The following is a 27,248-nucleotide window of genomic DNA, read 5'->3' on the forward strand; positions in this document are numbered from 1 at the left end:
TTGCTTTCAAGTTCTGGTCCACCTTTAGGCTGATGCCCCATGGAGAGATTTAGTCACTGGCAATAGATCTCTGCTGCCGCGGGCAACTAATCTCTGCAAGATGCCTTTCCACTGGCAACATATGAATCGCTGGAGGAAAGGGCTACACATTGCTGCTGTGTTCTAAAGTTGCACAAAGTCGACTAAATCTCTCCATGGGGCATCAGCCTTAAGTTAACTTTTAGTATTCTTAGAAACTTTTCAATTGGTCTTCATTTTTCATAGTTTCTGACTTATCCCCTTCTGCCTTTTTCAACCTCTCAAATGGGAGCCACTGACCCCAGTAGCCAAGATACTATTGCTCTGTAAGGTTACGGTTATATCATTTTTGCTGCAGTTTATTACTTATCTTTCTATATAGGCCCCCTACTATTTACATACCAGTCTCTGCTTTCTGGTTGCAGGAGTAAACTGGACCCTAGCAACCAGATAACTCCTGAAATTCCAAACTGGAGAGCTGCTGGGCACAAAAGCTAAATAATTCAAAAACCACAAAAAAAGACCAACTGCAAATTGCCTTGGAATATCACTGTGGAATATCACTGCCTAAATCATACTAAACTAAACTAGGGCATTAGGGAGAAAGCACTTTGACTGGGAACCCCTAAATTCTCAGTTTTACCCTAACTGCGGTGAAAGCTTATTGGCTGTCCTAGATATTCTTGAAACTATGGCGAAATGACTGATGCTGTTCCTACATCTCTAACTTTAATATGGGCCCTGACCTAATGTTGGACCACCAAGGGGGGCTTGAACTAAAGAACTCTGACAAGCCCTGCTCCAAATGGTGACATGGTATAACATAAAGAATGCCCAGAGTGGATCATTATCCTCCAAACAACATGGGGGGCATCTAAACAAGCAGTCAATGGTAATGCAGATTATCAGGGGGGTGTAATGTGTTCAGACAACAACACCGGTTGGTCATTCACTGATAAAAGATCAATTTTATTGGCTGTTGGAGCACTTGTCCCTCCGGATGGAGGCATTCGTCTGGTAAGCAAATTGTAATCTTATAGATAATATATTTGTGAATGTTACAAAATTCCTTCGTATAGGAGCAGCAAGTAGATTAGCTATAGTTTTCTTTTAACCCATTGGATGGCTGGGGGTCACGTGTCCAGGAAAAGACCAAATCACAAAAGAAAAAAAAGACATTTTTAAAACCAAAGCTCGCTTTGTTTTTAATAAGATTTAGTCGGACGTATAAACGCTCCTCGCTCGGAGCAGCGTCTCGTTGGCAGCTTGCCGCCTCGGGCGCACACAGGACAATCTCCGCACTCAAGGGGCGGTCTCGTCATGATGCAGTCACTCAGAGAGCGCTCTCTCTCTGCATCTCACACACATTCTGATACAAGGGCCGCATCTCAGCCACCGAGGAGTTAAACACACACTGGGCTGGGGGACCAAGAAGATTAGTTATGATACAGAAGGCACTTTGCTTGGTTGCCTGCAGATCATCACTCCCGTGACCTCAAGTCACACAGAGCATCACTCTCTTAAAGCAACAGTCCACACATTCTTCACTGAGCATGGAATACTCAGCGCAATTCATTGTACCCTTATCACAGAAAATTTGCGGACCCTTTTGGCGGAACTGAGATAGCAACATCTGTCCCCCTAAAGGCTTATCCCTTTACCTGATGTAGAACGTACAGGCCTCTGGCAAAAGGATTGCTGCTTTAAGTTCCTACCTAACCACTAAATCTCTCCCATGGCTGAATTCACACCTGGTGTCCCCCACTGTCCCTCCAAAAAGACCACCGGCTGGTCAGACGGAAATCCCTCACAAAGCACCAATCGCACATCATTCGCACAGTCTATAAAATAGCTTGGGTTGCTCCTTCACTGCCGGAGCCTGAACATATCCTTTTCCTCCTCCAAACATATATGGTAAATGAGTGATATATATATTTATATATAGGGGGGTTTGACTGGATTTAAAAAAAGAAAGCAACATTTCTGTTTGCTCTCCAGAAAAGCGCTGAGAAGCGGCATTCACTGCTCCTGAATGCGTTGTCATTGGGGATCCAGAGAGCGGGAGGATAGGGAGCTGGGTCGTTCATTAGTAGAACAAGGGAACGTGTAAAGCGAAAGAGATGGTTCTAGAGCAGGGGACTGCAAGGAACATTTTGAGCTCAAGGAAGGAAATAAGAGGACAAGCAGAGAGAATTTAGTAAGAGTGTAGGTAGTGTGTTCAAGAGCAGACAGTAGGAAAATGAATGTAGAGAACATGAGCAGAAACAAGAGAAATCTGTAGCAGAAAAAAGACTGGAACACAACGCTCTAGATTCTAGAATAGAACAGAACACAGACAACATTTAGTCTAGATAGGGTAACAAGAAGCTTGCAGGGGATAGAGTATTGGGAACATGAAGGCCAATAGACCAGATACAGTGAGAATGAAAAAGAAGGAGCTCTATGTAAAATAAATGGCAAAAAAAAGAGAATGGAGAAGAAAAGGACTAAGAAATGTACAGGAGGAGAGTGTGTCTGTGTATGTGGAGAAGTGAATGTGTAAGAAAAGAGCAGAACAAGTGGCATTAAGAAGCCTACCTTGGCTAAGCATGATAAGGGGGTGAGCACTGAGGGGGCAGGCAGAGGATATTGGTAGGAAAGAGACACACAGATTTCTGGCTTAGATGAGCCAAAGGCAGAAGAAGGGGACAAAGTGAGCAAGAGTGAAGGGATGAGCATGACAAAAGGAGGTGAGAGCAGAGAGAGAGTGGGAAAGGCTAAACTAATAGTGTGGAACAATAACAAGGAAGGGCGACAAGGTGACAGAGACAGAAATGGCTGAGCACAAGAGGAGGCCTCAGGGAAGGTGACGCAGAGGAGCAAGCAAAGCAGTGGGAAGGCGGCAGTACATGCAACGCAGCAGAACCCGTGTGTAAATGAATGAATAGAATACATTTGTGAAGTAAAATGCACAAGTGCAGTGCGAGTGGATCATGGGAAGGCGAGAGGGAGGGAATGTGATGCGACAGGCGCATGCTGTGTACATGATCAAACTGGTTTGCACTGGAATGGGGGAAAGGCTTGAGGGCGTGAGAGAATCAGAGCAGGTCCCCAGGCAAGTTGTCCTCCTCTCCCTCTTGTCATGTCCAATTCAGCTCTGTCCGAGCGTCTCCCGCATTATTGCTTTTCTCAGAAGGGATTCAACGCCTTCTCTCGTGAGTTTCCACAAAACCGAGGTTTGCAGAGGTCAAGAGTAGCATTAGCTGGCCGCACAGACCAAGTATCATAGTGCTCCTGTCAGAAACCGCCTCGCTCCTTCCCTCGCACAAGTGTCCTGCAGGAATGTCACTGGGTCCTTGGTTTTTTTTTTTTTAAAGGAACTACCATTTATATTTGGATGGTTTATTTTGGTCCCAAAAAAAGAAAGAAAATCCATTCGAAACTGAATGCAATTTCGGAAAAAAAAAGAAAAAAGATCAAAATCCAAAGCGTCCGCGAAATAAAGTTTCCGCTGCCAAAATCTAACGCGCTGCTTTGCTAATGTTCCACGTGTCTTAGATTGTGGCAAAAAGATCTGCAAAAGTCACAGTCCAGGCCATGTGTCTGTGAAATGCCTCGTCTTCAAGGGAGCAGCCCCACACCCAACAGGCCTGTGCGTTCCTGTCAGCGGCACATTGAGAGCTTACAAAGTGGGGGGCAGTTTCAGGGGGTACAGCTTTAATTGACCACGGCCGGTTTCAGTAATACAGATCCTGAAGGAATGACCACCCATCCTGGAAGCAGAGGTTCTGATCCCACTCCGGGGGAGAGATCTAACACCCCTCCGGGCAACAGAGAGAGACCTTCACCTGAGCCGGGTCTCAACTTTGACCCCTCAGTCCTTTCACTGCTGTCTCCCCTCTGACCCTTGGGACGTTTCTCATGCTCAGCTTTCCCTGAAGTTACCAAGGAGACCAGAGGTAGGCCGAGGCCTGCAGCAGAGTAGGCCTGTGACAGAAGAGACCCTTTTGCCAGGTTCAGAGGAGACCCTGCCAGTGTCAGCATAGGATTGGGCAGACCAGCCAGAGCTGATGCCATGCCGCTGCATGCCAGTGAACTCAGGTCCAGAGGCCCAGGGGTCAGAGGAATGGGTAGCGACTGGCTGCCGAAGATGGCTGCCGGGTTAGGAATGATAAGCTGTGTGCCATTGGTGTAGCTGCTGTCACCTGTAACTGGCAGTTTCGGTGGCTGGTGTATTTTAAGCAGCTGGCGCTGCTGGTGGGAGATGAAGTGGCCATGAGCCTTAATATGCTTGCGCAAGGAGCTTGGATCCGTGTAGCGTTTCTGGCACCCCGGCATCTTGCAGTAATAGGGCTTGTCCACGTAATGCGTGCGCGTATGCTTGAAGCGGTCACTCGAGTTGGAGTAACGCTTGTTGCAGCCCTCATAAGGACACATGTAGGGTTTCTCGCCTGTCGAGTAAATAACAGAAGTCCAATTAGAAGTAAGTTTAACACTGCCATTTCGCTATCAGAGGCCTACATTGTATTGTGCATTACAGGCTTCTTTGGCACCTCCCATAGGTCTCCTATTGTGTTACAATCATATTACAGGAATGTCTGGCGGTTGGGCATAATGACACCGAGGGGTTCGGGACATACCCGACACAGCACCCAAAAGGGGTGATTTTTTTTCCAAACAGAAGGCTTTTGAATGTAACTGCCAACAAAATCATCTTTATAATTTTTCTATCTGTAGTTGGTGGAGCATATGAGCAAGGTGAATGTTTCAAACATTATTGAGGTACAAGCACACTGACAGACACCAGTCAATATTTTTTTTAGACCTAACTGATCACTAGATCTTATTGGCAGTCAGAGGGCCTGTTGGTGACTGGGTTAAAACAACGGTTAAACTTCAGTCCACTCACATGGCTAAAATGCCTTCTATTCATGTGGAAAAATGACCCTGAATGGAAGATATTTAATACATGCACATTTCTGCCAGTCCCTTGGCAACCCAACTGTAGCCTATAAGGGGGTCAGAAAAAGCCTGGCTTTCATGTGCTCTCCTAGGGAGAAGCAGCAATATATTCTGGTGAGGAAGGATGATCTGAAATAGTCAGTCAGTTGTGCTAGAATCTGGGGGGTGCAGTTTTGGCATCTATATGTGTGATATAACTATCCTCTTGTCCAATAATGAGTTTGACCAACCGACTATCTACAAGTCATTGGCTTAAACTGTTACTGATACTAACTAAGTAGCCTACGGAAACATACTTTGTTCGGTCATTTGTGAGTGAACAGGGCCACTACGTCTCTTCCCACAGAGAAGCTATCAGCTGACAGGAAGTGATGGCGCAGCAGTACCTTATTTCCCCTTCCTGTGTGAAGCAGACAGCAGGCAAAGGGATTGATTTAATATGGCCATCAAATGCTGACTGATCAGATCAATAATTCCTCATGAGAAGCCAACATTAGAGTACTGGTTCCTTCAAGTTTGCTGACCCAATTGTTTTGCACCTTGCCTTCATACAGTTTGGTGTTTACACAATGTTTTTTGCTGTCTGTGGTGGGCACGGGTGACTGACCTGTGTGGGATCGATTGTGGATCTTGAGATTTTCCAGCCGGGAGAAGCTTTTGTGGCAGGTGGGGCAGCAATGCGGTCTCTCGTTAGTGTGGGTACGAATGTGGATCAGCATCTTATACCTGTAATGATATCAAACATTAATCGTATCTTTGCCCACGGCTCACCTATCCACCCATGCCACATTACACAAAGCCCCCCAGACAAGTTCATTAGTGCATCCCCAACCAATGAGAGGTCAAGGTCTCCTGTAGAATCCATTGGCACATTTGTGAAGCCCATGATATATATATATATGTATTCACAGCTACACTGAACTTAAGAATTTACAATCTAAGGGCATTGCCTCAGAGTTGTGTTTTTTCACAATATATTACTTGCCAAAACTGCAACAACTCCAAATGTAAAATGACACCATCTAAAAGCCGTCGAGGTCATGAAGAAGTCAGCAGTCCTCTTTCAATTGGCTAATCTTGATTTGCGCTTTTAAAAATGTGGGGTTTATTTTGACACTTGCATTTGTGCGACAAAATGAAACATTTGTCACATCATGTATAGACCACCAGGGTCTGCTGAGGAAGAACCGAAGTAAACATGAATTAGGCAGTGGGGGGGGGGGGGGGCTAGAGCTCAGTCTTGCACCTTAGTAACAGCAGTACAGAATGATTGATAAGCCACTGGAAAAAATACCCCAAAAGTAAAAAAACTTGAGATAGTGTTATGTAAGGAGCGTTCTTGTACCTTACTGCGAATGTGACTATTACCCTACTGATATGGGGGCCCGGCACTTCTGGTTGCATAACTAAAGCCAAATTCCCTGCTAGTGTTTTGCAATCCCTCACATTCCAGGTGCTGCTGTTTCAAGCAGAGCGGATGAAAAAAAAAGAACTGTTTGTAGAAATCCGTCTTTCAAAGGCCACATTGCAAAACATGCTCTTTTTTTTCTTTTTGTGTATTTTGGTTATGTAAACTATCAGAAAAAATGCACTGAAAACCCATGTGCCGGAAATAAGCAATCAGTGTCAGCCGCACCTCTGCAGCTGTAACACCCAGGCAGTGTCAATTTAACTCTCAAACTCGCTCTGCCCATATCTATACATATATATACACACAAGAAAATTCTAGTCACTATTTAGGGCACATGGGACTTTGAGACCCAAAGGGTAAGTTCTGTTCTAGAAGCAGCAAAGTAGGAGGCACCTCCCACACACACTGGGATAAACTGCATTATAAGGAGATACCACTGCGGCCTGGGCTGCCACCAGGTGGGTATAGGCGGTACTGTACATAGGGGCCCAAGGGCAGATATGGAACTCAAGATGGAAAATGGTCACAAAAGGGTTTGGGCTTATGGGAAAGTGGGTGGAGTTGTGTGGATCATGGGCAGAGTTTTGGCATAATTGGGGAGGGGCTAGGGGGGATTGGGGCATAGCAATTAAAGCAAGAGGATTTTTTTTTTCATTAAAGGAGACATATAGGATATGTGAAAATCTCCCCCAGTCTTATAGGCAATAATGTATAATATATGGTGCTGGTTTCACTCTGGGCTAAAAATGATCATTATCTTTAAAAATGGTCCCTTTATTAGTGCTCCCCACAGATCTGATACTGTCCCTGTCTGTCTTTCTGATACTGCCCCTATGTTTCAAATGAGGGGTGGGCGTGTCATAACAGTCTCTGCCAAAAGCACAGTAGATAGGGAATAGCCAATCACAACCCTGCAGTCACACAAGCAAGACTGGTTGTAGTTCCCTATCAGGTCAGCCTTGCTGCTGATTGGGTTCCTGTCCTACAGTGCAGTGTGCTGATTGTCAAGGCACAGCCTACAATGCTCACAATTATCCCTCTGTTGCCCTGAACAGTAACTGCCTAACAGCGTTAGCCCCCTCATAAACTGACATGAGCATTTCTCCAAATTATTGTATATATTTACATCACAAGACAATATAGGATATTTAAAATGATTAGTAATGGAAAACATGATTATTTTGGTCTTAAACATAGTATTTTTTATAGCTATTTTTTATTAAACAAATAAAGTCTCATTTGCTAAGAGGAGTCTTTTCTCACAATGCACCCCTTTTTTGCACCCAGAGCTGTAAGCTGTAACTATTTGTGCCCTTTTGTATTGAGCACAAAGAGTTAATGTACACAGCACTACAACTGAATCGTGTCTCTTTTCATGCACTCACCTGGCATTGAATCCTCGCCCCCGCCGAGCACAGCCCTCCCAGTGGCAGCAGTACCCAGCATCCTTCTCTGGCTTGACATGGAAATCGTTGACATGGTCCACCAGTTCCTGCAGGAGCTCGAATAGGCGATTGCACTACAGGGTCAGAGAGGAGACACTTAGGCTGAAGGCACAAGCAGAGGTTTACTATGTTTTGCCCATTGGGACCTCACCCATAAATCACCCGGCATTTCCTATTGGCGAGTGGAGGAGACAGCAGGGAATTTTTAAGCCATGAAATAAGGGCAACAGGTAAAATGCTACAAAATGTCACATGTGCATTAAGCCTTAAATGAGGAAAATAACTGTAAAGCTGGGACATGGCTCTGGAATTTGTCTGAATCCACAGGTTGCCAGTCCAGGCCTGGATTGGCAATCTGTGGATTCTGGCAAATGCCAGAGGGGCTGCTGTAAGGTGCCATAGACAGTCACTGTTTATTGGGCTGATGGGGGATCTGTCTGGGCCTCTGTGTACTTGAAATGCCAGGGCCTATTTTGACTCCCAGTCCAGGCCTAGCGGTGACCAACAGAAATAAGGACACATGGATGCAAATAAGACGTGATCCAGTAGCAGAGAACTTGCAGTAAAAGCAGAACAGGAAAAACGAGGGTAGTCAAATATTAAAAGAGAAAGCATAAGCAAATGCCATAGGGAGATGTATGAGGTGGGGGGGGGGGGGGAGAAGTGAAGAATCCTGTAAGGGAGGTGCAGTTGGGGTTGAAGGGGGGGTGGGACAGTCTGGCATAGCAGGAAAATCTGATTACCTTCGCCCACTGACACACCAGCTGTTTCTGCTCGGTGTACTCCAGGGAAAGACGCTTCTCTTTGGGGGGGGACATGAACATGGAAGGGGGCAGCTGAAGTCCGGAGCCGAGAGGCAGAAAAAACTGAAAAGGGCTGGAAGCAGAATCCCCTCCGCAGCGTAGCGATGGGTTGTCCTACAGCAACAGAGAATGATAACATGGCCAATGATTAGCCCTGCCACTCTACAGCACTAGATGTCCTTAGTTCAAATCCAGTCAGGGCACTATCTGCAAGGAGTTTGTATGGTTTCCATGTGCTTGTGTATGTTTCCCCACACTCTAAAAACATACAGGCAGGTTAACTGGCTCCTTAGATTGTAAGCTCCACTGGGGCAGAGACTGATGGCAATGATATATAAAGCACTGTCAGCACTATATAAATAATACATTGGCAGGGAAAAGAAATAAAAAGAGAGCTTATGCTAAATTCCCATTCCAGCTCCAATAATAACAAAAGATGTAATAATAAGAGAATTTTTCATCCCTTTCCATTTAGCTAAGTGCCCCAGGCAGTGAAAGGGTGGATACTGCAGCTACATGTGTTGGGGGGGTCTAACCTGTATAGAGGGCAGACCGGTAAAACTATGTGCTCCACACCTCTGGGCAGTGAGGTGACTAGTTGACTAGATGACTAGTTAGTCATTACAGAAAAATAATTAGTAACCTGCATGATTACCTTCCAAAAAACACAGGCTGCCTGCAATGCTATTGACTGAGGAATAAGGAAAGTGTCACAGCCTACACTAGCGATTTCCTACTGTTGCTGAACTACAACCTCTCAGCGACATCCACTGACTGTGGTTACTATAGAAACATCGCTGGTTCAACTCACAAATGGGGTGTCCCCTCCTGCAGCTCTTTCTGGGGACAACGATGATCGGCTGGGGGAGTCATTCCCAGAAGGTGGGGAGAGGCTGAGATCCACAATGGGAGGAGAGGAAAAGGGGGGGCTGTCTCCATCCCGATACCGAAACCCTGTACAAAACAAGGGGTGGTGGGGATTATTACAGAGATGCGCAAGAGGTTTATCAGAGCAATACACAGAATCATATTTAAATGGCACTTTAGAAAGGTACTGTGAGGTTCTAATAGGCACATGAATAATGGTGGTGCTCAGTGCCAATGTCATGTGATAGGAAGCTGACTGGGCAAGGGCAAACAGACATTAGGCAAGTGTAAAAAGCAAATGACTACCATTAGTGGTAATGGCACCATCTGGGGTGAGACAAAAAGACAGAATGAATTGCCAGCACCAGCTAAAAGGCACAAACTGGGCCAGGGCAAACAGAAAGTGTCTAGCGCACATGACTAGCGTTAGTTGTACTGGCACCATCTGGGGCGAGGCAAACAGAGGCCAGGAAGTGCCAGCACTGGGTGAAATGGCACAGACTGGGCAAGGAAATGTATGGTGCCAACACAATGTCAAAGGGCACTGACAACATAAACAAACGGAAGGCACAAAATGCACAGTGCCAGCATTAGGTGAGTGGGGCAAAGGGCAAACAGATGGCAGGAAGTGTATAGTGCATTAGTGCTAGAAGGGTACCTGGTGGGGGTGAGGAGCAAATGGGCGCAATAACGGTAGTGCCATCATCCCGGATCATCAGCTCATGATGCACAGATCGTTTCCTGGCGTTTGAGCCGATTCGCTCTCTTTTCTCCCTTGCTGCCCGCAGCTTGGATATACTGAGCTTCAGATCCAGGGGTTCGTCCAAGGAGTGCATGGCCACAGGATGCACAGCAGCTGTAGGGAGAGAGGGGAGAAGGGTTACACACTGCCCGCACAGCACTGCTAATTTAACCCCTCATTAACCCCTCCAATGCCACTGGCCTCAGAACACTGCACCAATAACCTATGCAGGACATGATTATCAGTTTTTGACCTGCTGGCAGTGTAATGGTTAAACAACTCCATCTGGCTAAGTGCCCCAGGCACTGAAGGGGTGTATTCTGCTGCCACGTGTGTTTTCCTGGAGCAACAGGGGCAGCATTGGAGCCCCCCCCCCCCCCACATACACACCCTTGGGATGTGGAATAAGTCTTCCCCTCCTTTGGGACTCTGGGAGAGGGAGGGACACCTATTTAGTGCCATGTGGGGATAAAGGCGTGTCCCCCCACCCCACACCACCCCTTATCCTGGGCAGAGAGCCAGCCACAGCCAGACACTGAGGAATGTTTGAAGGCCTGAGAGCACAGTGTAGGGAGAGGGAGAGGGGGAGGGGGGAAAGAAAGGGGAGATACACAGAGAAAAATTGGGGGGGTGGAGGGAATGTGATAGAGGGGTGGGAAAGGGATGCAGATTGATAAGAAAAGGGGAAAAATTAGGACAAAACATGGAGGAAGTGGAGCTGGAGGGTGGCTGCCGCAGGGGAAAACAAGGAGACAAGGAAGTACAGCATAAGCGGAGGTACAGGCACCACAGCAGCCAATGAGCACACACAGTCAGCCGGGGCTGCAGCAACACCACCTAAAATATATATATATATACTCCATGCACTCATAGCTGGTGAATCACTCATTTATTGTGACTAATTGCATTCACACACAGGCTTAGGATATTTCCTCCGGGGGGGGCCCCCGCCCTTTCCAGAAGGCTAAGCCGGGGTCACCACCAGACAACACAGGGTGACAGTGTCCAGCCAGCTGTGAGCCAGGGCGAGGGAGGGGAGCGGGGAGAGAATGAAAGGGGAGAGGGGGCTGAAAGACAATGAGAGCCGCAGGCAGAAAGCAAAATGGAACAGAAGACTGCTGAGGTGGGGGGGGGGGGGGGGAGTCAGGTATACATATATATATATATATATACAGCATGGAGTCAACCATGTATCCTGCAGGGTAATGCTGAACTAGACTTCCCTCTGCCTGGCTGTACTGGGGGCATTATTTATCAATAACAAAGGCTAGCTATCCTTATTACTATACATAAAGCCAAATCTGTATCCTATATTGCCATTACTCCACACGTATTACACAGGCACAAGGCACAGAACACCTACGCAGTCCTCTCCCAGCCTAGGCTCCTATTGGATATGATCATGTGCCAGGGGGCTTAGCATTTGGGTGGCCAAATCCAGCCAAGACCTGTTTGTGTATGGCCAGCGTAACCCCCATCATAATAGTCTCACTCCCCATTAGGAAACAATAAATAACCCCTCATAATAGTCTCACTCCCCATTAGGAAACAATGAAACCTACATCTACCCAGTCAAATACAGAAGCCAGGGAGCACAGACGATGATTAGATGGGGGGTGCTATATATAGGGAAAATACAAGTCAGTAATAATAAAATATAATAATAAATATAATAAAATATAATAAATAAAGTCAGTACCCATGCAGGGCAGGCCCTCACCCACGAAAAATAATATCTGTTTGTGTATGTCAAACTGCTGATAACAATAGAATGACAGAGGCAAAGAGTGATGTGCCTGACTGGTTTCCAAACTGGTCAGCTGACCAATTATTCTTACAAAGGATCTTACTTTCCACCCAAAAAACCATTCCTTCTGAGCAGCTTCCCACTGTACATACGTTCCACCTTTTTCACTGGTTTTAAAGTTATTTGTAAATGTAACTCCCATTGATAACAGCTTCTCTCTCTCTAGCTGTTTATATGCTCTGCACTCCAAGCTCTGACTCCTGAAACAATGTAGCAGAAGGTAGCTTATGACCGGCAATTTGAAGCAAGCAGAGAGTTAATGGTCAGACTGTTAACGGGTAAAAAAAATCAGGGAATGGGTTGAAGGGCCCTCCCATTGAGAACCAATATTACTAATTGTTAGGCACCAAATCCCAGCGAGTTTCAACATGTCTCTGGCCTTTTCCCTGCATCCATCCAAGAATTCCTTCTCCCTACATACAATAAGCTCACAGGGCTGCACGCTGAAACCCAAGATACACTGAAACAGAACACCGCAATCCAACGCCTTATTCACTTCCATGTTTTAATCAGGGTGATTGATTGCAGAACCATTATCTCCCTGGCAACATGGGGTTAGCAGAGGCACGTGCTTTGATCCACACTACTCAGTACCTGGGCACTGAGCAGGGACTGTGGCTGTGGGATAGCAGGTATAGTAGGGAGAGATGGTGCCTATAGTAGCAGTGGGGGGATAATAGCCTCTGGGAAGAGACTGTGGCTGTGGGATAGCAGGTATAGTAGGGAGAGATGGTGCCTATAGTAGCAGTGGGGGGATAATAGCCTCTGGGAAGGGACTGTGACTGTGGGATAGCAGGTATAGTAGGGAGAGATGGTGCCTATAGTAGCAGTGGGGGGATAATAGCCTCTGGGAAGGGACTGGGGCTGTGGGATAGCAGGTATAGTAGGGAGATATGGTGCCTATAGTAGCAGTGGGGATAATAACCTCTGGGAAGGGACTGTGGGATAGCAGGTATAGTAGGGAGAGATGGTGTCTATAGTAGCAGTGGGGGGATAATAGCCTCTGGAAAGGGCCTGGGGCTGTGGGATAGCAGGTATAGTAGGGAGAGATAGTGCCTATAGTAGTAGTGGGGGGGATAATAGCCTCTGGGAAGGGACTGTGGCTGTGGGATAGCAGGTATAGTAAGGAGAGATGGTGCATATAGTAGCAGTGGGATAATAGCCTCTGGGGAGGGACTGTGGCTGTGGGATAGCAGGTATAGTAGGGAGAGATGGTGCCTATAGTAGCAGTGGGGGATAATAGCCTCTAGGAAGGGACTGTGGCTGTGGGATAGCAGGTATAGTAGGGAGAGATGGTGCCTATAGTAACAGTGGGATAATAGCCTCTGGGAAGAGACTGTGGCTGTGGGATAGCAGGTATAGTAGGGAGAGATGGTGCCTATAGTAGCAGTGGGGGGGATAATAGCCTCTGGGAAGGGACTGTGGCTGTGGGATAGCAGGTATAGTAGGGAGAGATGGTGCCTATAGTAGCAGTGGGGGGGATAATAGCCTCTGGGAAGGGACTGTGGCTGTGGGATAGCAGGTATAGTAGGGAGAGATGGTGCCTATAGTAACAGTGGGATAATAGCCTCTGGGAAGGGACTGTGGCTGTGGGATAGCAGGTATAGTAGGGAGAGATGGTGCCTATAGTAGCAGTGGGAGCATAATAACCTCTGGGAAGGGACTGTGGCTGTGGGATAGCAGGTATAGTAGGGAAAGATGGTGCATATAGCCGCAGTGGGGGGATAATAGCCTCTGGGAAGGGACTGGGGCTGTGGGATAGCAGGTATAGTAGGGAGAGATGGTGCCTATAGTAGCAGTGGGGGGATAATAGCCTCTGGGAAGGGACTGTGGCTGTGGGATAGCAGGTATAGTAGGGAGAGATGGTGCCTATAGTAACAGTGGGATAATAGCCTCTGGGAAGGGACTGTGGCTGTGGGATAGCAGGTATAGTAGGGAGAGATGGTGCCTATAGTAGCAGTGGGAGGATAATAGCCTCTGGGAAGGGACTGTGGCTGTGGGATAGCAGGTATAGTAGGGAGAGATGGTGCCTATAGTAGCAGTGGGGGGATAATAGCCTCTGGGAAGGGACTGTGGCTGTGGGATAGCAGGTATAGTAAGGAGAGATGGTGCCTATAGCAGCAGTGGGGGGATAATAGACTCTGGGAAGGGACTGTGGCTGTGGGATCTCCTACATATTCTACTGGTAAATTCAAATTCCTCTGTCCTATATATCATGGACTATAAAAAAAAACCAAAAAAATTATATATATATAATGAAAGTTGTCTCAGTTTCCCATTACTGAGTATGATTGCTAGCGCACGCTCTAGCCTACTCACTGCAGCCCAAGGAATTCCTAGCTGCTCCTACGGATAAAAAACACAACAAAATGACAAGTATTTGTTTTAAATTACGCCTAATACTTAAATATAGCACCCGGAGTGAGATTTTTGTGATATCGCTGAGTAAACAGTGTGAATAACATTGTGAGGAGCCATGGCTCCGAGGCTTGGCTTGTTTACTAGTACACGGTGCAGCAAGTACTAAGCAAACAGGGAGCCCCTCTCACTCGCGCCAATGGCACGCACACACAAAAAATACCTTGATGGAAAGAGGAAGCAGAAATAAAATAGTCATTTGGATGCGGGGGGAAGAGGCTGAAAAACATTCAGTGAGTGAGGGAGGGAGAGGCGGATAAACACGCTCTTGGGTAAACCTGGTGGTTTGGGAAATGGAAGCAGATTCCTGAGGCGCAGGAGGGGCAGGCTCATTCCATTGACGTTACAGTTGGGAAGGGGTCCAATTATCCTTGTTATAATAGAGCACCAATAGCAGAATATTTAATTGTTCACGTGAGTCCCTGCCCCCATTGAGCTTACAGTCTAAGGTAGCTAAGGTGGAGATGCGCCTGAATCCGCTGAGTGGCGCTGCATGCACTGGTACAAGCTGTTATACGTTTTACCATGAAATGAATGAGAGCCAGGGGCAAGAGAAACCCACCACACTAGGTTCAATACAATCTATAGGGTGACAGTCACACAGTCGCTGGGGCAGCAGAATGTCACATCATCAACTGGCCAGTCAGATTTCTGTAGCTTCAAACAGACTGTTCTGAAAACCCACTCGTTTGCATTGTGGAGGGTAGCTTGAAACTTGGGGCCTACTGGGGTGTCAGATCAGTAACATATTTTGTTGTCAGAGGATTGTTGGGTTAAGAATTTGTAACAGTTTACTAGTGGGACTCTAGGACCCAACCCAAGAATTGAGCCCCAATGGAAAAGAAATGCCCACATTTATCCATTCTTAGTCACTGGTCAGAGTGTCTCATTATCACCACGGAGGTTCCCCTCAAAGGACAGCATGCATAGGAACCGGAGAGCAGAAAGAATGGGGCTAGGACCCCCCGCCACCAGCCCGATAAATAGTGACTGTCTATGGAATCTTACAGCAGCCCCTCTGGCATTTGCCAGAACCCACAGATTGCCAGTCCGGGCCTGGAGTAAAGCTCAGCACTTTTGAAAACCCCCAAGTAAGTGTTTTGTCCTTTGCCACAATGTGCTAGATAGGCTGATATATTACATCCTGGTTAATCTGCTTACCGACTCGATAAGAGGGTGGCCCCTGAAACAATGGTATATTACTCCATCTTGCGCTACTGTCACCATCTTGACTACTATCCCAGCTACCTTACAGAACAGCCACTAAATGTGGCAACAATCTGGGTGAGGCCAAGGGAAATCACCCTTTTGGACCACTTTTCCACTTATATAGTCAGGGTCATATTTATAGAGGAAGCAGACAATGCAAGTGCTTGGGGTCCCAAGAGGTACCAGGGGCCCCACGGGGAGGGACTGAATAAGCAGTTGCACTCGCTTCCTCTTTTCAATGCCACTCACTGGCTCAGAACGGAACCCCTGCGCCTACCCCCCTACCCCTAGCTCCAGCCCTGCTTCTATGAATATTTCAAGCAATTCTGACACATGTTCCTAAAGTACAGGGAATGCTTGTCAGCATAATGCGATGGTCGTCTTTTTTAACCCTTTAACTGACAGGTGCTCCTGCTGTATCAGGCAATTGGCATAACATGTAAAGCGCCATTACACTTAAATGTCATTTCTGTAATGGCTGAACTTCACATATTCTGTTTTTAAGGGAACAAAGTTGTGATTTTGAGACATATGCCACTTAGGGTCCTGCCCAAGGCTCTCCCTCATCCAGCGAATCACTAGAGAGTATAGCATACCCACAGAAAAGTCAATAAGGTCACTAGACAGACAACCAATCCAGGTACCACGTGCCACTGTATCACACCCACAATCTATCTTTACAAAAGCCGATCCTCTGCTTTAAAGTAATTTGTAAATGTAACTGCATTTGATAAGCAGTACTATCTCTTTCTGCACTGCTGGTTCTGACCCTTGAAACAATGGAGCAGAATTGGTAACGGCTTTTGCTGCTTTGTTTCAAAAGTCAAAACAAATGGTCAGCGCCGGATTTGTCCACTGGGTGCCCAGAGGCAGCCCCCTCACTTCCACCCCCCATCCCAGAATCGAGCGCACGCGCATCCATTTATATCACTGGAGAGCACTGGAGACAAGAGAGCAAGGTTCTATTGGAAGGCATGCTGTGCCACCCTAGGCCTTGCCACAAATCCAGGCCTGTGAATGGTTAAGAGAATAGTAAGAGGCAGATACTGCTTCCAATAGCAATAACATTTACAAATGAATGTGCTATACATGTTAGGAAGTTGCTTAGAATGAGACTGGGCCTGTAAATGAAAGTTATAGTCAGCGAGGTGGCAGCCAGGAGAAATCAGTAACCTCTCTGCAATCTGCAAATTGTAGCGTGATTTCTATGGTTGATAAATATAGATTTTGTTTTTGTGATTAAAACAAATAGGCCAAAAAGCATGTTTGGCACAAGCCCTCTTCATTGCACTCAAGTTAAACAAAGGGGTATACTTCGCCATTAAGAGCTAAAATACAAAGGAGATTTTGTAAGATGGTGTCAGTCAACAGGTGCATGGGTCAAAATGTAATAGGACTGATGGAAAAATCTGATGTGCAAAATACATTAAATATTTGCCATCTGCCGCGGCACCACTGGCGGAATGGATTGCTGTGCCTGCCTCTGAAAGGATAAAATCTGATGGAGTCCGAAAAACTTTTGTCTCTCACTAAAATACACTGACTGTCGGATGTAGATGAAGGAACAAAGCCCACCATGTGACTTTATTTGATCCGATTTACCTGACAGCAGGGGGGGATCCAAATCTTCCGCATAGTTTAGCCCTAAGTCACGTGTCTCAATCGGTTTTATTCATCCTCACCAGGCCCGGACTGGCAATCTCTGTGTTCTGGCAAATGCCAGAGGGGCTGCTGTAAGATGCCATAGACACTCACTATTTATTGGGCTGGTGGGGGGTTTGTTTGGGCCATTGTGTACTTGAAACGCCAGGGCCTGTTGGAACCACATCCTGAGAGGACCCACATCATGTGGGCGGCTGTGTAATTCCATTGAAATCAAAGAGATTAATTTGGAATCATTGCACAGCAACACAAGAGTTATCTGACTTTACCCTGTCCTCTGGGTCAGTTCCCACAGGAGTAAACAAAAACGCAGAATGCAGAAAAAAAAAGATCTTGATCAACTTATTCTGTGTTCAGCATTGGAGTTTGGTCTTGTGAGTACTGACCCATGGGGCATTGTAAAAGGCCAAACACAAATATTGCTTGTATTTGGGCCTGCTGAAATACAGAACATGAAGTGTAATATACAGGTTTGGGACTGTTATCCAGAGTGCTCATGACCCCATGGACCCGGATAGCCCCTTAAATGTCCTGTTTTCTTGGCTTGTGAGATGAGACTGTGAAGTCTCTACCTAAAAGCACGGCCAGTCGGACAGGACAGGAAGTGTGGGCATTTATGTTAAAGAATTCTTGGGAGGCTACAACTGTGTCTGTCATAAAATGCACAGTGGCACCGCTGCGTCTGTTATAAATTGCAGGAAAGAATACCACCGTGTCGGCCATGAAATGCTCGGGGGCAACAACTGTCTGTCATGAAATGCTTGAGGGACACCAGTGTGTTGTTTATCACAAAATGCTTGGGAGCCACCATTGTCTGTCATGAAATACATAATGGCCACCACTGCCTGTCATGAAGTGCTTGAGGGACGCCAGTGTGTTGTTTTTCACAAAATGCTTGGGGGCCCCACTGTCTGTCATCAAATACATGAGGGCCACCACTGTCTGTCATGAAATACTCGAAGGCCACAACTGTCTGTCATGAAGTGCTTGAGGGACACCAATGTCTGTCATTAAATGTTTGGGGGCTACCAGTGTGTGTTTTTTCATAAATTACTAGGGGGCCAAAAAATCTGTGAAGAAATTTTAGGGGCCACCAGTGTGTTGTTTTTCATAAAATACTTGGGGCCACTAGTGTGTGTCATTAAATATTTGGGGCCACCAATGTGTCTTTCATGAAATATTTGAGAGCCACTACTGTGTCTGTCAAGAAATGCTTTAGGGCCACAGTTTATCATGAAGTGCAGGGGCCATAGTGTGTCTATCGTTTCAACCATGTAAAAAGTGTTTTTTTTAACAGGCTGTGGTATTTTGGGGGGTGTGGCCAGAAAATGGGCTTGTTTAACATTTTTACTGATGAGCTATGTGCAGCAGTTAATCGTGTCCTTCTTTCAGTTTTTCAAATGTTAAAGGAACAGTAACACCAAATGATAAAAATGTTTTAAAGTAATTAAAATATAATGTACTGTTGCCCTGCACTGGTAAAAGTTGTGTGTTTGCTTCAGAAAGACTACTACAGTTAATAAACTAAATAAGCTGCTGTGTAGCCCTGGGGGCAGCCATTCAAGCTGAAAAAAAAGAGAAAAGGCACAGGTTACATAGCAGATAACAGACAAGTTCTGTAGAATACAATGGGAATTCATGCAACTTATCTGTTGTCTGCTATGTAACCTGTGCTTTTTCTCCTTTTTTAATTTGATTGGCTGCCTCCATGGCTACACAGCAGCTTTGCTTATATATACTAGCGATGTGCCGGCCGGCCCAATACCCACTGAACCTGCAGGTTTACCCGCATGTCGAGCGGGTTCAGGCCAACCTTGGCACAACTTTTGCAGGTCGGTGGCAGGTTGAGCTCTTTTGCCTGTGACCTTACACTGCCGGCTCTCTGAGGGGACTAGAAGGGTCTGGTAGGGTTCCGGCTGGGGGTGGGTGGGTTAGGGTCGGGTGTGGGTCGAGTTTTAGTCAACCCGCACATCACTAATACATACTATAATAGTGTTTCTGAAGCAAACACACAGCTTTTACCAGTGCAGGGCAATACTACATTATATATTAATTGCTTTGATACACTTTAATTTTTTGGTGTTACTGTTTCTTTAAGAGGAATGATTTAGTTTGTCTCAGCCACACAATTACACTCCTGGCCCGACTGCTGTGTGTGAGGTATGTTGGTTGTAGGTCAATAGGTCTTAAATAAGTCAGGCTTAAAGCCAGGGCCGGAATGGGCTAGCATTGGTAATCTGTAGGGCTCCTGGCCAGCGCAGTAACTCCTTACTAAATAAAATCAGCTTTATGGATAATATTAGGGTTGCCATCTGGCCAGTAATGATGTACCAGTAAAAATGATGCTTGATGTCATTAATAGGGAGGAAAGATAAATATATATGAAGGTTATTATTTTTTTCCAGAACAGGTGGCAACCCTAATGGCTATGTATCTCAGAGCTTAGTCTGTGCTTTATTTGCAGCAATACAATAGAATGAATAGGCAGAGGAAGAGTGGCTATGGATAGGTGCTCTCCTAGTTTCCCCTAGATACACCACTAACAACAGCTAATGTGTCAGGCAGCGCCGGCTGTGGCAGAGGGACGGGAATATGCCAGGAGGAACATGACTGTTAGCGCAGGCTGTGGCACAGGGAAATACACCAGCTGCCAGGAGGAATATGACAGTTAGTGCAGGCTGTGGCACAGGGAAATACACCAGCTGCCAGGAGGAATATGATTGTTAGCGCAGGCTGTGGCACAGGGAATACACCAGCTGCCAGGAGGAATATGACAGTTAGCACAGGCTGTGGCACAGGGAAATACCCCAGCTGCCAGGAGGAATATGACTATTAGCACAGGCTGTGGCACAGGGAAGGGAAATACACCAGCTGCCAGGGGGAATATGACTGGTTACTCCTGGGCTGGACACATGCATGATTAGTGTATCCCAGGGTAGAATCAGCATGTAATATACAGACAATGGGTTAACTTCTTAATCAGAAGCCATTGCTGTAACATGTAGTTAAAAAAAAAAATACTGTATATATATAGTAATAAAAACCAGTAAATGCCCAATTTCTCCAACCCCAAGCATAATACACAGGGTACCTACCTTTCACCTCTGACTAATGCAGGGGGCTCAAACTCAATTTACCTGGGGGCCGCAGGAGGCAAAGTCAGGATGAGGCTGGGCCGCATAAGGGATTTCACAAAAAATTGGCTTTCAAGGGATAATGCAAGGCACGGCGGGCGGGAGCTGCTGATTGCGGAAATGACGTTATGCCATCATAACAGTTATTATGGGAAGACGTTCTATGTGCACAATTAGCTGCTAAGGAGCTAATTTGTGCACACAGAACGTCTTCCCATAACGGTTATGATGGCCTAACGTCATTTCCGCAATCAGCAGCTCCCGCCCGCCGTGCCTTGCATTATCCCTTGAATCACAATAAAAATTCGCGATCCATTCATTGCTTTTGAGAAGGCGTTGGTGCGGGCCACAAAATACTGTACCGAGGGCCGCAAATGGCCCGCGGGCCGCGAGTTTGAGACCCCTGGACTAATGTATATGTAAAAGGTCACCAATCTCCTTTACTCCTAATACAAAGGCATCAGTCAACGTGCCTCTCTCTCCTTTCAGTGCTGTTATATTAAGGCAGTTGCCTCTCGCTCCTAACACAAACTACCTCGCCCCTCTTACCTCTCCCTTCCTCCTACTAAACACACATCATAGTAATAGCCTCTCCACTCATGAGGGCAACTAACTCTCCATTCTTATTATACACAGAGATCAGAGCCCTTCCCCTCCTTCCTCCTAATACAGGCAACTGCCCCTCCACCTTCCAATACATAAACATCAGGGCAACTTCCTCTTCTTCCTTCTAAACAGGACACCTGCCTCTCCCTACTCCAAATACACAGACATTGGGGCACTTAACTCTCTCCTCTTCCTAATACACAGGCATCAGGACACCTGCCTCTCCCTACTCCTAATACACAGGCATTGGGGCACTTAACTCTCTCCTCTTCCTAATACACAGGCATTGGGGCACTTAACTCTCTCCTCTTCCTAATACACAGGCATTGGGGCACTTAACTCTCTCCTCTTCCTAATACACAGGCATTGGGGCACTTAACTCTCTCCTCTTCCTAATACACAGGCATTGGGGCACTTAACTCTCTCCTCTTCCTAATACACAGACATTGGGGCACTTAACTCTCTCCTCTTCCTAATACACAGGCATCAGGGAACCTGCCATACACAGATATAAGGGCACCTACCAATTTATATCTCCCAATATACAGATATTGCAGCATTTATGTTAAGGCCACAGCTATTTGTTAATTATGGCCAGCTATTTATTGGTTTATGGCCAGACCAAATGCTGGGCCACTAAGGGAAAATCAATATATAAGCAATATTTTTCCACTACAGTTATATCCTAATTAGTCAGAATTAACATTCCCCCTCAAACAGACGTGTCTAGGTTTATGTCACTCACCTGCCTACAATATACAGAGAGACGTAACCTTCTTACACCTGTAGCACAGGTACACCGGGCCTAAACAGTACATATACCAGGTCACTTCCTATGATTGTAATCCTCAGTAACCCCTTCTGGTACACAGCCCAAGCACCATACCCATAACCTAATCATAATCTTTACTTGTTTCTGATTCATATCCCAGGCACTATACCTGGCACATAATTATAATAACCAGACAGCTGCTGATGTATACTATCTAGGCACTATACCCATCACTTAATTATAAGCCTCACCCTATACTGATACACAGACTAGGCACTATACCCATAACCTAACCATAATAACTAGGCACTATACCCATAACCTAACCATAATAACCAGGCACCTTCTGATACACAGACTAGACACTATACCCATAACCTAACCATAATAACCAGGCACCTTCTGATACACAGACTAGACACTATACCCATAACCTAACCATAATAACCAGGCACCTTCTGATACACAGACTAGACACTATACCCATAACCTAACCATAATAACCAGGCACCTTCTGATACACAGACTAGACACTATACCCATAACCTAACCATAATAACCAGGCACCTTCTGATACACAGACTAGGCCCTATACCCATAACCTAACCATAATAACCAGGCACCTTCTGATTCACAGACTAGGCACTGTACCCATAACCTAACCATAATAACCAGGCACCTTCTGATACACAGACTAGACACTATACCCATAACCTAACCATAATAACCAGGCACCTTCTGATACACAGACTAGGCCCTATACCCATAACCTAACCATAATAACCAGGCACCTTCTGATTCACAGACTAGGCACTGTACCCATAACCTAACCATAATAACCAGGCACCTTCTGATACACAGACTAGGCCCTATACCCATAACCTAACCATAATAACCAGGCACCTTCTGATTCACAGACTAGGCACTGTACCCATAACCTAACCATAATAACCAGGCACCTTCTGATACACAGACTAGGCACTGTACCCATAACCTAACCATAATAACCAGGCACCTTCTGATACACAGACTAGACACTATACCCATAACCTAACCATAATAACCAGGCACCTTCTGATACACAGACTAGGCACTATACCCATAACCTAACCATAATAACCAGGCACCTTCTGATACACAGACTAGACACTATACCCATAACCTAACCATAATAACCAGGCACCTTCTGATACACAGACTAGACACTATACCCATAACCTAACCATAATAACCAGGCACCTTCTGATACACAGACTAGGCCCTATACCCATAACCTAACCATAATAACCAGGCACCTTCTGATGCACAGACTAGGCACTATACCCATAACCTAACCATAATAACCAGGCACCTTCTGATACACAGACTAGGCCCTATACCCATAACCTAACCATAATAACCAGGCACCTTCTGATACACAGACTAGGCACTGTACCCATAACCTAACCATAATAACCAGGCACCTTCTGATACACAGACTAGGCACTGTACCCATAACCTAACTATAATAACCAGGCACCTTCTGATACACAGACTAGACACTATACCCATAACCTAACCATAATAACCAGGCACCTTCTGATACACAGACTAGGCCCTATACCCATAACCTAACCATAATAACCAGGCACCTTCTGATACACAGACTAGGCACTGTACCCATAACCTAACCATAATAACCAGGCACCTTCTGATACACAGACTAGGCACTGTACCCATAACCTAACTATAATAACCAGGCACCTTCTGATACACAGACTAGACACTATACCCATAACCTAACCATAATAACCAGGCACCTTCTGATACACAGACTAGACACTATACCCATAACCTAACCATAATAACCAGGCACCTTCTGATGCACAGACTAGACACTATACCCATAACCTAGCCATAATAACCAGGCACCTTCTGATGCACAGACTAGGCACTATACCCATAACCTAACCATAATAACCAGGCACCTTCTGATATACCACCCAGACACTATAACTGTCACTTAATAATGATCCCTACCCCCTACTCATATACAACCCAGGCACTGTCACATAATCATAATTCCCAAACACCTTTAGATATGCAGCCCAGGCATTACCTGTAACCTAAACTGGTTAGCTGTTGATACAACGCCCAGGCACTATATATGTCCTCTACTGATAAGACCCATTCCCTTCTGATAAACAGCCTTAATCATCACTTCCATGTACCCCCTTCTGATTCACAGCCCGGGCACTATACTTGTCATGAAAATATCACCCCCTTCTAATACACGACCATCGACCCAGGCACTATACTAGTCATTTATCCATGACCCCCATACATCCCCTTCTGATACACAGCCCAGACACTATACTTGTCACAAAATCATCACCCCCAAGGACCCCCATCTGAAACACAGCCCTGGCAAGATATTTATCACTTATCCATGAACCCCAGCCCCCCTTGTGATACACAGTCCAGATACTATACATGTCACAAAATCATCACCCCCATGGACCCCCTTCTGATACACAGACCTGGCACAATATTTATAACTTATCCATGAACCCCAGCCCCCCCCCCCCTTCTGATACACAGGCCAGGCACTATACTTGTCACAAAATCATCACCCCCAAGGACCCCCATCTGAAACACAGCCCTGGCAAGATATTTATCACTTATCCATGAACCCCAGCCCCCCTTGTGATACACAGTCCAGATACTATACATGTCACAAAATCATCACCCCCATGGACCCCCCATCTGATACACAGGCCAGGCACTATACTTGTCTCAAAATCATCACCCCCAGGCCCCCCCATCTGATACACAGCCCTGGCACTATACCAATCACAATTCCACATTCTCCTTGAACCCAGGGAAGAGGAAACTTGCATTTCCCAGAGACAGAATGACACCTCACGCTACTTATAGACATCACAAAGTGTACCCAACAGACAAACACAAGCACCCTCCAATTGTACATGGGTATGGGAATAAGTGCCCGCCATCCATTTCCCTGCAAATACAAAGTCCTATATCTGTTTGCCAGTAATAACAGGAACAAAGCCATACAGTGCAGAGTAACAGTTAAACTCAGCGGTGCCATGGGGGCCACCTTCTCACCTACCTTGACGGATGTCCCACTTTAAATGCTGGCAAGGGAACCCAGCAGTAATGATGTCACGCTGACTAGGGGGTACAAAGGGTGTGCACAAACTACCCCCTCCCCCCGCCAGTGTAATGATGTGACAGCTCTCCCTCCCCCCCCCAGTATAATGGTGTGACAGGTCTCCCCTTGTAACAACTATCACACACGCGTACAGTTCCAACAAATACAGCCACATTGTAATATTTCCCCCAAAGGGTGGATTGCCGTACTTGTGGAGGGGCAATAAGGCACAGAGTAGTTAAAGGACCAGTCCAGACATGCCAAAAAATCACCTTCTAATGTTCCTAAACGCACACCCTCACAAATGCCCAAGCACACAAACACAATATATATAAAATATGGTCCCTTTAAATGAAAAATGGATTATTGCTTAAAGGTCCAGTACCATGAAAATAGTCTCTGTGTATTAATACATAGCGATCCCTCTCCCCCTCCCAGTCACTTGTACCCCTTCTCACCTTCTGCAGGTTGAAATTTCCCCAGGAGACGATTATTCTTTCTTCTTTGGTGTTCCCAAAATGACAGGCTTTTCCAACAGGATTCACCCAGAAAAATGGCACTCCTTTCCTTTTTTTTTTTAATTGCAGGATTCCTAAAAAAGGATAAAACTTGATCCCCCTAACCCCCCAAAAACAGAGCAGTCTGGATCCTTGTCTAGTGGAGGCTCCTGAGTTCTTCTTGCGTTGGATCCAGTGGGGTAATATGCACCCCTTTTTCAGGCAAATCCTATAGTCATGATGTGGAGAATGGAGGGATTAATAGGGGTGACAGGATGTGGGATAAAGGGGGGGGGGTTATTCCCTGGCACAGCTGAACCCCCTCAGTCTGCAGAGATAAAGGGAGCTGGTGCTGTCAGGAAGGAGCCGGGTAAAGGGGGGCTGCATATCTCTTGCCCAGTGTTCTAGGGTGAGTATAGGGGACAGGGTGGGGGGTTTGGGTTGGGAAAGCAGGGAGAGAAGAGGCTGCAAAGTGAGAGGTGGCAAGCTGATGGGAGGAAGGAAGGAAGGAGAGAGAGGGAGGGAGACAGACAGAGGGAGGGAGGAGTGGGAATGTGCAGGGTGATTTATTGCAGCCCTGCAGAACTGTCTGAGAATGACCCTCCAACATCAGTTCCAGAGCAAATCACCACTCCGGGGCTGCAGGGTTTACGCATGCGCACTGCCAGCTAGACAGGGGCTGCAGGGGAGCAGAGGGGGGATCTCCACCGCCCTCCCCCCTCTTTATCCCTCCCAGTCTCAGCCCACAGGAGGGGGGCAAGCTCCTGCTGCAGAGCCCTCTCTCTCTCTCTCCCAGCACACAGGGGAAAGGAGTGGCTTTCAATAACACACAGGCAGAGTCGCACCACTACACACATACCATGCATTCGCTAAGAGCTACACCCAGCCGCGGACTGACCTAACGTTTGCATGGAAATTGCCTGAACGCACGGATAGTTACCCAGTTTCTCTCCTGTACAGCCCCTGCCATAAACCGCTTATTATTCCCTCATGTATGCCTGATAATAACTGCTTTTCTACCCACGGACATACCCACCACAGAACTTCCCTAGGCTCCACGTCCGGCATAATGGCTACTAGTACTGAACTCCATTCATGAGGAGTGTGCCACAGGCCTATGTATTACACTGCATCCTCCTTTCCAGCCACTATTCTATTCTTTAATAGTACACAATCCATGAATAACCTTCTAAAATATATAGGGCATAATGTACCCCTATAGCAAAATCCAAGGGTATTATAAGTCATCAAGGAGTTCCATGTGACCATGTGCTTTTATACGGGTCATGGAATTCAGCAGTTGACCTATAATATCCTTACATTCATGGGGCACGTTACACTACAGGGGGCTCATTACTTTTAATAATACACTAACTGAGTGAATGACGTGCAACAGAGAGCAGCTAGTTACCAGGGATGGCAAAATGGCACCTCTGGTAACTTTAAGAGGCGAATTTCCGTTTTTGGAAAAGGAAATTTAGCTCTTCTAGTGTTGAGCGCAATAGCACTCTTTCCACTAGTGACGCGCCCCCCCCCCCCCAGACCCACAGGAGGCAGTAGCCCCAGAAGCACAGCCATAGGTGGGCTTATCGCAGGGATCCCCAACCTTTCTTATTCATGAGCCACAGTCAAATGTAAAAAGACTTGGAGAGCAACACAAGCACCATAAAAGTCCATAGAGGAGCCAAATAAGGGCTGTGATTGGCTATTAGGCAGCCTCTATGCACACTATCAGCTTACAGGGGGCTTTATTTGGTAGTAA

The 27,248-nt window shown here is 46.3% G+C and overlaps 1 protein-coding gene across 3 annotated transcripts; it reads right to left on the bottom strand.

Annotated features, from left to right (window-relative positions):
• Positions 1-962: 962 nt before the first annotated feature.
• glis2 (GLIS family zinc finger 2) lies at positions 963-26,134 on the bottom strand. Of its 3 annotated transcripts, none has more exons than XM_004918028.4 (7): positions 25,448-26,134; positions 10,144-10,341; positions 9,430-9,572; positions 8,559-8,732; positions 7,756-7,889; positions 5,567-5,685; positions 963-4,448 (listed from the first exon to the last, which is right to left on the bottom strand). In XM_004918028.4, the coding sequence occupies exons 2-7, from the start codon at positions 10,319-10,321 to the stop codon at positions 3,715-3,717; spliced, it is 1,482 nt and encodes a 493-aa protein (XP_004918085.1). In that variant the 5' UTR covers positions 10,322-10,341; positions 25,448-26,134; the 3' UTR covers positions 963-3,714. The 3 variants fall into 3 exon arrangements, with proteins under 3 accessions (XP_004918085.1, XP_002932507.2, XP_004918086.1); XM_002932461.5 differs by lacking the exon at positions 25,448-26,134 and adding an exon at positions 24,948-25,010; XM_004918029.4 differs by lacking the exon at positions 25,448-26,134 and adding an exon at positions 10,618-10,716.
• Positions 26,135-27,248: the final 1,114 nt, after the last annotated feature.

Source organism: Xenopus tropicalis, chromosome 9 (assembly GCF_000004195.4).
Source record: "Xenopus tropicalis strain Nigerian chromosome 9, UCB_Xtro_10.0, whole genome shotgun sequence".
Taxonomy (NCBI): domain Eukaryota; kingdom Metazoa; phylum Chordata; class Amphibia; order Anura; family Pipidae; genus Xenopus; species Xenopus tropicalis.